Below are 11,450 nucleotides of genomic sequence, written 5' to 3'. Positions count from 1 at the left end.
GAGTTTGATCCGTAGAGTTGTCTTTCAAAGCCGTTATTTCCTATTGAGGCATTATATTGTTAGGTGTATTAATTGTATGAATAAAAAAACGTTGTTAAAACTGTTGCTTATATTCACATTTTACAACTTGAAGTTTTATTTAGATTTACGGTGTCGACTTATGTAGTAAATGGCCTTCCGTGATAAAATGGACAAAGAACCAAGCTGACGTTGCCAATAGAGGCATTAAAACGTTTAGTGAAGCAACTGTGCTATATTGTAGTTTATTTTATTAAACGATACATACTTTATCAGCATAAGCAATCATAAAAGAACTTGGGTATCTGTGAGTCGTATACGTTTTGACAATAAGCAATATCATTTATAACATAGATGCTGTTGTCTATTAAACTGAATGTGCTAAAAGAAACATAACGTAGATGTGTTTTATCACAAGATATTTAAAACTGCTACAAAGTATTAATTAATTAACTTGCGTTAAAAAAAGAATGCCATATAAATACACACATAACAAGCATCAATTATCTGTGTCAATTATCACAATCCGCGCTTCCAACCCAAGACCCCGTGCTGGTACAAACAAATGACATCGGTGTATCCGGATCGGGAACGCCTGACGTGCACACATACGTCACCACTTTTCCAACAGGCTGGTCGCCTACTACTATTGGGGAGGCTTGTTGAGCAAGTGCAACAAACAGAGAACCAGCATCAGTAGGAAGAGAAGATGCCGAACATACTGTAACTAAAAAAACATGCGTTCATTTCCCTCTTTTCTTTTAAATTAACTAACATATGTACTTAACGAGAACTGAAAGAATGCAGAGGAACGAGAACTAGAACAAAAATGAGATCATGGAAATATCAACGCATGCTCTTATTGTTCAATGAAAAGAACGTTGTTGAAAATGTTGCTTGTATTCACATATTACAACTTGTATAATAGCTTAATTACGAATTACGGTATCGAGTTGGGTAGTAAATTGCCTTTTTTGATAAAATGAACAAAGAACGAAGCTGACGTGCTATATTGTAGTTTATTTTATTGAAAGTTACATAACTCATCAACATAAGCAATCATAAGGGATCTTGGGTATCCGTGGGTCGTATACGTTTTGACAATAAGCAATATCAGTTATAACACAAATGCTATTGTCTATTAATCTAAATGTGCTAAAAAACATAACGTATATGTGTTTTATCACAAGAGATTTAAAACTGCTACACAATGCTTAATAATTAACTTGCGTTAAAAATAGTATGACATATCAATAAACACATTACAAGCATCAATTATCTGTGTTGGCTAAGCATATTAAAAGACTGAAAATGTAATTCATTAATCACAATCCGCCATGCCAATCCAAGACCCCGTGCTTGCACAAACAAATGCCATCGGTGAATCAACATCGGGAATTTCGAGGTTCACCGTGCACACATAATTCACCACAGTGCCAACAAGCTGATCGTCTACTACTGGGAAAGCTGGTTCAGCGTCGTCAACAAACGGAGAATCATTAGTAGGAAGAGAAGAAGCCAAACATACTGTAACTAAAAAAACATGCGTTCATTTCCCCTTTTTCTAAACGAGAACTGAAAGCATGCAGACGAATAAGAAATAGAAAAAAAAGAATGAGATACTGGACATATCAACGCATGCTCTACTAAAAGGTATTTATAAAGTCCCGCTTATTTGAGAACATAAAAACATTATTTATAATAACTACTGAATGCTTGTAGGAAGAATCACTTGAAGTGGAAACATTTTTGTTGTCAACAGATAAAAAAACATAACAAATGCATAAAACGATAGGATAGTCAGTGGACATAGCCATTTTCATGTTGACAATACGTTAAATCAACGTCTTTGGGTGTGATATTTATATCATATACTGCAAATAGCATAACTAATCTGATCAACATACTTGAATGTATTCAAGGGAACTGTTCGCATATTTGGCTTTTTACATACACCAGTAAATGTATTTTATTGCCAGATTTTAGTAATGGAACTTAAGAGCTGCATTTATAAAAAGAATTTAAGTAAGATGAAAAATGTCTGTATTTAGAGGGGCTGGATTCAATGTTCTTGGGATTGAAAGATATAAGCGCACATCATCCGACCATCCGGATAATTATAAAGAGAAAGTCATTTTATAAATGATATAAGTGATCAATATTAACAAAAACATCAAAATCATTCCAAATTATATAATCGTTTCGCGGTTGTATTGTTTTATAATTGTCAATAAAGTTTAAAACGATTTGACTTTCCGTGTTATTTTCTTCCATTCATAAATCTGAACCACACCATTTTCAATGAAAAGAGTGTTTATAGCCTTCTTACCATTCTGACAAAAAACATGCTTTGAGCATTTGAGGAAATGATCACAACGATTGATAGTCTTTGTAGTAATGAAGTAATATTAAAGTGTTTAATTATGCAAGTCAAACATACAATCCGAAATATGTTTAAAATTTAGAATTCAATTAACTGTTGATAAACAAACGTAAGAAGCGTAACCCGAACATTCAGAGATTCTTAATGCAACTTGTTTGTTTTGTACCAGAAATTAATTCACACGAGATACGTCATAAATTGAGTATGCAATTGAATGAAAATTAAACAAAAACGGTAACATAGTTTTGTAATAAAGTTTAAGTAAATTAACAAAATAAGTGTGATAAGTGTTATAATCCTTAATAAACGGCAGATCATATGAAGGTGTTGAAAATTCAAGAACTGGATTGAAATATTTATTAAATACATAAATTGATCTTTATTCGTAAATATATATCTTTGAGGTGGGTGGGAATAATCGAGCAATAGGAGAAAATGAATAATTGCTTTGCTGAGAGACAAACATATTAAAAACAAAACATAAAAAGTAGAATTGTGTTGTGTTTAAAAACAAAACGGTATATGGAAACGACGCTTGATCACAAATATTGGTTACACATCCACCACACACAAAAAATATATTGCAAACTATTACACATTTAACGACGACTTAAATAAAAATAATACCTTTTACGCACTCGGGCGTTCCGAGCCAGGCTCCGCTCGAGCCACATCGGAGGACGTTGTTCGTCTTCGGAGCGTATCCCTGGTTACACGTGTACGTCAGCACTGCTCCTTCCTTTAGCGGTCCATTGTTCGTGTCCACAACGCCGTTTACCACACTAGGTATCATGCCGCACTCTTTTGGTTGAGAACAATCAAACATTAGGAGTACATGCATACTGTCATTTCTGAGTGACAAATATAGTTTTAAAACAAAGTAGAACTGTATTTTTCTAACAAAAACGCTTTATCGAAACGACGCTTATTCACAAGTATTGGTAACACCTTCACCACTTGAGCTATCAGTCCGCATTCTTTGATCAAATTATATTATGTATATAGCCGTTTACCAAAATCAGATTATATTTTTTGCTGTAATTTGTCGTTTGTTGTTATTATATTGAGTTCGATTGATCTGATCCCATATGGGCATGGTTACGATAACATAGCCTTTTTCTTAAATTCATCGAAATTATAAGCAATAGTTCTTTCCTCAATGTATCCTACATCATAAGAATTCTTTATTGATTTATAAATGCATGAATGTGTTATTGTCATTGTTAGCACTAACACGTGGCTTAAGAAACAATGGATTACAACAGGACTGATGAGTTAATCCTTCAAAAGTCCGATAAAAATTCGTCATATTTGGAAGAAACAATTCAACACAATTAAAAGTATTGGCCATGCCTGTTAAGATATATGTACCGTAACTTAAACGTAAATGGAATTATTTCTATGCAATATTATCATCTTCACATTTTAAAAATGAACAAATTATATAATCGTTTCGCGGTTGTATCGTTTTATAATTGTCGATAAAGTTTAAAACGATTTGACTTTCCGAGTTATTTTCTTTATTCAAAAATCTTAATTTAATTTAAACCACACCATTTTTAATGAAAAGTTCGTATATAGCCTTCTTACCATTCTGACAAAAACATGCTATGAGCATTTGAGAAAATAATCACAACGATTGATTGTCTTTGTAGTAATATTAAAGTGTTTAATTATATAAGTCAAACATACAATCCGAAATATGTTTAAAATTTAGAATTCAATAAACTGTTGAGAAACAAACGTAAGAAGCGTAACCCGAACATTCAGAGATTCTTAATGCAACTTGTTTGTTTTGTCCCAGAAATTAATTCACACGAGATACGTCATAAATTGAGTATGCAATTGAATGAAAATTAAACAAAAACGGTAACATAGTTTTGTAATAAAGTTTAAGTAAATTAACAAAATAAGTGTGATAAGTGTTATAATCCTTAAAAAACGGCAGATCATATGAAGGTGTTGAAAATTCAAGAACTGGATTGAAATATTTATTAAATACATAAATTGATCTTTATTCGTAAATATATATCTTTGAGGTTGGTGGGAATAATCGAGCAATAGGAGAAAATGAATAATTGCTTTGCTGAGAGACAAACATTATTAAAAACAAAACATAAAAAGTAGCATTGTGTTGTGTTTAAAAAAAAAACGGTATATGGAAACGACGCTTGATCACAAATATTGGTTACACATCCACCACACACAAAAATATATTGCAAACTAATACACATTTAACGACGACTTAAATAAAAATAATACCTTTTACGCACTCGGGCGTTCCGAGCCAGGCTCCGCTCGAGTCACATCGAATGACGTTGTTCGTCTTCGGAGCGTATCCCTGGTTACACGTGTACGTCAGCACTGCTCCTTCCTTTAGCGGTCCATTGTTCGTGTCCACAACGCCGTTTACCACACTAGGTATCATGCCGCACTCTTTTGGTTGAGAACAATCAAACATTAGGAGAACATGTATACTGTCATTTCTGAGTGACAAATATAGTTTTAAAACAAAGTAGAATCGTATTTTTCTAACAAAGACGCTATATGGAAACGACGCTTATTTACAAGTATTGGTAACACATCCACCACTTGAGCTATCAGTCCGCATTCTTTGATCAAATAATATTATGTATATAGCCGTTTACCAAAATCAGATTTTATTTTTTTGCTGTAATTTGTCGTTTGTTGTTATTATATTGAGTTCGATTGATCTGATCCCATATGGGCATGGTTACGATAACATAGCCTTTTTCTTAAATTCATCGAAATTATAAGCAATATTTCCTTCCTCAATGTATCCTACATCATAAGAATTCTTTATTGATTGATAAATGCATGAATGTGTTATTGTCATTGATAGCAATAACACGTGGCTTAAGAAACAATGGATTACAACAGGACTGATGAGTTAATCCTTCAAAAGTCCGATAAAAATTCGTCATATTTGGAAGAAACAAATCAACACAATTAAGTATATTGGCCATACCTGTTAAGATATATTATCGTAACTTAAACATAGATTGAATTTCTATGCAATTGTATCATCTACGCATTTTAAAATTGAACATTTTAAAATTTTAATGAATCTATATCAAAATCATGCGTTCTAATAGGTGTCAATTCAAGTCATCGCATCAGGCAAGATGACAAATCTTCAGTTTTAGTTTACGACGCTGAAATGAAGTTAATGTGAAGTTATTTTCCAAAGAACACACGTTTTAAATATTAAAAATATGTTTTTATGAACATTATGTTTTCTTACCACGCTCACAGACAGGCGCCTTGGTCCACAGACCAAGTCCATTACACACTACGCTTTTTACGTCCTTAAAGATGAATCCTGGTCGGCACTCATACTCGACCGTCGCTCCCACTGGAAAATGCGTTTGGCTTCCTGAACGTGATCCCGAAGAAACATGCGGTGGTTCTCCACCTAAAATTTAAATATTTATTTCGATAACACGAGTAAAAGTACATGTGTTAGTCTAAATATAATTAACAACTCTATGAAACTCTTCGGGACTTTCTTGAGTGTAAGTTAAAGGGATCTTTTCACGCTTTGGTAAATTGACAAAATTGAAAAAAATTGTTTCAGAATCGCACATTTTCGTTTTAGTTATGATATTTGTGAGGAAACAGTAATACTGAACATTTACCATGGTCTAATATAGCCATTATATGCATCTTTTGACGATTTTAAAACCTAAAAATTATAAAGCGTTGCAACGCGAAACGATTGAATAATTTGGAGAGTTCTGTTTTTGTCGTTAAATTTTGTGAAACTACGAAGATTGCTTATATAAGGTATAAAATACGTCACGTATGTGTATTCGGCGGAATAGCTCAGTTGGCTAAAGCGTTTTTACTTCAGGACTCTGGCAGGACTCCAGGGGTCACTGGTTCGAAAACCAGTCCGGCCAATGTTCTATTCCTTTTTTAAATTTTATTCTTGATTTTTTACTGGAGCTTTTACAATCCAATGTTTACATTTATCGATATAAAGCATTTAATGAATAAGTTAAAAAATGACGGAATCTGTGAAAAGGCCCCTTTAATGTTTTCGAGCTATATGATACATCGGTAATGTGTCCTTAACACGGGTAATGCTCGTGAATTATGTGTGTGGAGAAGATTGAATAGGAAAGATAAACAACGTAGGCTTAGAGAAGATGCCGATGTGGGTAGATAAACGTGTGTGAGATAACGTTTAATCGGGACGGATAATGCTTGATACTTTTGAGCCGTGCTCTGTGAAAAAGGGGTTTAATGAATGTGCGTAAAGTGTCGTCCCAGATTAGCATGTGAAGTCCGCACAGGCTTATCATAACGACACTTTCCGCAAAACTTGATTTTCGCTAAGAAGAGACTGTCTTGAAACGAAAACTATCATACAAGCGGAAAGTGTCGTCCCTGATTATCATGTTTGCACTGCACATGCTAATATGGGACGACACTTAACGCATATTCATTTAACCCCCTTTTCACAGAGCATGGCCCATTGAAAGAGTGTGTCTTCTGATAGGTAATGCACAATTGAAAATGCAGGAAATTCGTAGATTAAGACAGAAAGTTAGCGCAAACTACAGAAATAGGTAAGCATATATGAAGATGCGACCTTACTATTATTTTAATTGATCAAGCTGATCAATAAACGGTAATAATTTGCATGTTGCCCTTATGCATATATCTTTACATATCATGACTTTAATCAACACATGTTAAGTACGTTTAAAGTTAATTCCCACATGGCCTTTTATCCACAAACAGGGTTTCGTCAACCTAGCTCAAGTACTATTTAAGTTATCACAGAATCCAGGTTTCTCAGACGGACGAACAAAGAGACTCAACTAAGTTTTGGTACTTTTTGTTATTTCCAAGGATCGATATTTTCGTTTTCCCTTTTTTCAATAGGAAAACAATTAGTGTCTGACGAAGCAACTGTAATTATGTTCCTATTTCTCAAAATGTACATAAGCGTATCTTTCGTATATGGCCCTAAATCCAAATACCAAGTTTCATCAAACAAGATTGAGTACTTTTTTATTTATCGTATGATCCAAACTAAAATTATTTAAACACACGTTCAAAACTGACATAGCCCTAATTTCTCTAAGTTTTCGGGCATTTAAAAATTTCGTGTCCGAACATTTAGATAAAAAAATCGATAAAAAGAAGTGTCCCAAAATTTGGAGACAGAAAATACGGGTGTTTCAAAATTTACAGACGGAAAAAAATAATGCATTGATGATCGGATCAGGGTATCTAATACGTATAGCGTCGATTGTTTAAGCGAATACTAGCACGTGCCTGAAAAATACCACGCCGTATAGTATACATTAAGTTTATGCATATTTCACTATCCGCTGATGTGTGGAACCATTGTCTATTACCCGTAACCGCTATGTATATACCCAAAAACGCAAATGGAATGTTCCATTACCCTTAGGCATTCTTCTTCCAAACCTGAGTTCGGTTGTAAAAAATAATTATTATGGCTAAGACGGTTTTTTTCGATAATGTACAGTGTCCGAAAACTAAGAGTAATAACGGTACGTGCTAGATGTGAATATTGCCTATATCCACATACCAAATTTAATATATCAAGTTAAGATATTGTTATAGTTATCGCATGATCTAAATTCGTTTTCATTGTTTCATTCACTAATAGCATCTGTTTCTATATAAACCACAAGTTTGTGTCTGAAAAAAACAAAAACAACTTCAATAACTTGGTTATATCCAATATTGTCCTTTATCCTCATATCAAGGTTCATCAATCTTGCGTGATTCAATTTAAATGTATCACCATCTGTTTGTCTGACAAAAAACTGAAATCACCTGCATAAGCGCCATACGGCCTTCTATCCACATGTCAAGTTTCATCAACATACAAACAGAATCTCTGAGTAAAAAACTGAAATCACCTGCATATTCGCCATATGGCCTTCTATCCACATGTCAAGTTTCATCAACATACAAACAGAATCTCTGAGTAAAAAACTGAAATCACCTGCATATTTGCCATATGGCCTTCTATCCACATGTCAAGTTTCATCAACATACAAACAGAATCTCTGAGTAAGGGAAGGATCCAGATTCGGACGGACAGACAGACAAACAGACGAACTGGCAGAAAACTTAATAGTCCTTCCATGCACTGAACTCGTATTATATTACATGGTATCCGGATTGAATATATCTTCAATGAAATCGCGTTCAACTCAACTACCTTTGGGATCAACAAGAAATATAACTTACACTTTGTGCAGATCTCGTCGTCTCCGAAAGGGCAGTCCGCAAAGCCATCGCAAATCTGTGAAGTTGTTAACATCCTAGGCCGGGGTGTGCGGTTCCTTTCCCAGGGCAGAGGCCTGCACAAGAATTTGCGGCCGAGGCAGCAATCCACTTTGCAGAGAAGACGGCAAAATTTACAATCAGCACTATTAACTTATTGTATCCGTAAAAAATAAAATATGTAAATCCATAACTTTTTTCCTTATAGCATTATCTATTTAGTTTTAAAGGACGGACATACCAAAGAAAAAATAAAACCATCAGGTTTTAAAGATAATTTGCTTTATTTTTGTCAGACCAATTTGCCATTTCGACACACATTAATTGACCAAGTCATTGATAAGAGTAAAAAATAACTCATTTTCAAATAAACTATGTTAACTTTGTCCATTTAAAACAAATAGGAACAGAACAATGGAATCAGTTATATCTTGGAAACTCTCATTTAAGTAATTCTTACAACGAGTTACCGCTCTAGAAAATACTAAATGGGGAAGCTTGCCTTAAACGCAAACACATACAAAAACAACAGCACCATTGTTTTTACTTATATACAGTCAAACAATTGAAACAGTGTAAAAACATTTTTTTTTTTAATTTTAATGATGTTATGAAATATTTTCGCTTTATGTATTTTACACAATTTGAAACGGGCGTTCCAAAAATCACATTGTTGATTTTATATGAAAACCCAAACAAAACAATTTTCAGTTAAGAGCTCACAAACATATTAATGTCGAAATAACAACTGTGTATGTATACAGCAACTATGCCGCACGGATGTATAATAACATTATTACTAGTATTACTATTACATACAAATGAGACCGTTCATAAAAAGGCTATTGTTTGCGAACATTACCGGTACTTTTGTACATGCTGCATTCAGATCTGACGCATTTATTAAGATAGTTTAAAAATTCAAACTTTTGAGATTGTTTCAATGATAATATTGTACAAATGTCAAAGTGGTTGTTAAATGTAACACTAATTTAGGAACATTTTAATCGATGCTAGACAAAAACATTCCCACACTTTTTAACGCCAGAGCGTTAAATAACTGTTTTTGTATTAGTCTATTTTATATTTAGTTGATAATATAGTCCTAAATTAACAAAAAAGCAACGATCAAATAATGTGATTGATATTTAAAAAAACCCAACCCCAATGACAGAAAGAACGCAAAAACATATCGTAATTTACGCTCATTGGTCATTGTCGACATGAAATGGCCCAGAAGTCAACCGGGGGTGATTAGAAGCCGATTCATGTCACCCTGGGGTGACTTCAAGCCGACGCTAGTCACCCCCGGGTGACTAGAATCGGCTTCATGTCACTCCAGGGTGACATGAATCGGCTTGAAGTCACCCTAGGATGACAAGAATCGGCTTCTAGTCATCCCCGAGTGACTTGTGGGCCATTTCAGGTCGACAATGACCCAATGAGCGTAATTTAGATATATTGTTATTATGTTTGCTTCAAGTTTAAATATGTAAATAATTTTATTTAAAGGTAAAATATAACATTCTTTTATTCGTTAAAATATTTGATGTACGGGTATTTATATTTTTAATAGTTAAAACAGTCAGTGATCAAATAAAGTAAATATAACGTAGTTTAACAATGTATCATAATTGAATAATAAGTTCAAATGAAAATAATGAGTTTATAATTAATAACTTACCGAAGACGGAATGCGAATTTCTCAACGGCTTTTGTTTTTCCGAATTCGAAATCATATGGTCCCCAACTGCAAAAAATATGCAAATCGCGGAAACTATCGCCGTTAGAACAAACATAATGGTAGCACTTGCGAAGCTTTGCTGGTGAAAAGTCTGGCTCTCAGGCGAGATTGAACAACATCACTGTTTCACACACCTATATAGCAAGTTTTACGTCCACGTGTATAAGCGTAGCGGAATAAGGAAGCATGTAATTTATTTCTTGATTGGCTGCTTTGAAATCGTATGAATGATTTGCTTGACGCTCCTTAGTGTACGGCCTCGAGGAATATTATATTTAAATTTTAAGATCAAATTAAATAAACAACCACACAATAACCTTGAAACTCTGGTATAATCATTGCTTTAACAGAGTTCAAATCCATATTTACTGAATACTTGTCTGTTTAATGTTGTCAACGAGTTGTGTCCTAGCTTACAACATTGTCAACATTATTTTGATTCCAGCATGATCTTACAAACACGTCTTTTTGATTTTAAATTATTATGAATTTGATTATGTTGTTTCTATATAGATTAACAAGTTTTTGTTCTGTCTATTGCAAAATCAGCGAGTATCTTACTAGTACAATGGAAAAAAAGGGGCATACTATCCTTGATGTGTGCTGAAATCAAGAGTCCTGGACTGACATTTTTTTTCAACAAACAGCATAACCGAAACGGAAACGACATTGTACTATAACAATCACTGACAAAACGATCATATCAGCATCAAGAATGGATTCTTTTCCTTCATCACAGACATCGGCACAACCATAACAGCCACCGACACAAACACGTGTATAACTATCGCTGACAGCAGCGCAAAGATTACCAACATCTCCACCAAAATCATTATTATAAGTATCATCTTCAAGTTGCGATACTATCATTGAACCCACAACATCCACATTTCCATCACTGACAATATATTCACAGCTATAACTACCGCCAATTTAAGCATAATTGCAACAACGACTAACAAGAAGTGCTGCTGCGACAACTTCTTACACCTCAACGACAAACAACTC

The 11,450-nt window shown here is 33.9% G+C and overlaps 1 protein-coding gene across 1 annotated transcript; it reads right to left on the bottom strand.

Annotated features, from left to right (window-relative positions):
• Window positions 1-1,209: 1,209 nt before the first annotated feature.
• LOC127833613 (sushi, von Willebrand factor type A, EGF and pentraxin domain-containing protein 1-like) lies at window positions 1,210-10,516 on the bottom strand. Its single transcript, XM_052358974.1, has 5 exons — window positions 10,383-10,516; window positions 8,663-8,809; window positions 5,667-5,837; window positions 3,029-3,202; window positions 1,210-1,551 (listed from the first exon to the last, which is right to left on the bottom strand). Exons 1-5 carry the CDS (start codon window positions 10,495-10,497, stop codon window positions 1,340-1,342), a joined length of 819 nt encoding a protein of 272 aa, XP_052214934.1. The 5' UTR covers window positions 10,498-10,516; the 3' UTR covers window positions 1,210-1,339.
• Between the last annotated feature and the right edge of the window lie 934 nt (window positions 10,517-11,450).

The sequence above is a fragment of the Dreissena polymorpha genome, chromosome 6 (assembly GCF_020536995.1).
Source record: "Dreissena polymorpha isolate Duluth1 chromosome 6, UMN_Dpol_1.0, whole genome shotgun sequence".
NCBI classification, from domain to species: Eukaryota; Metazoa; Mollusca; class Bivalvia; order Myida; family Dreissenidae; genus Dreissena; species Dreissena polymorpha.
This window is presented reverse-complemented; position numbering and strand designations above follow the sequence as displayed.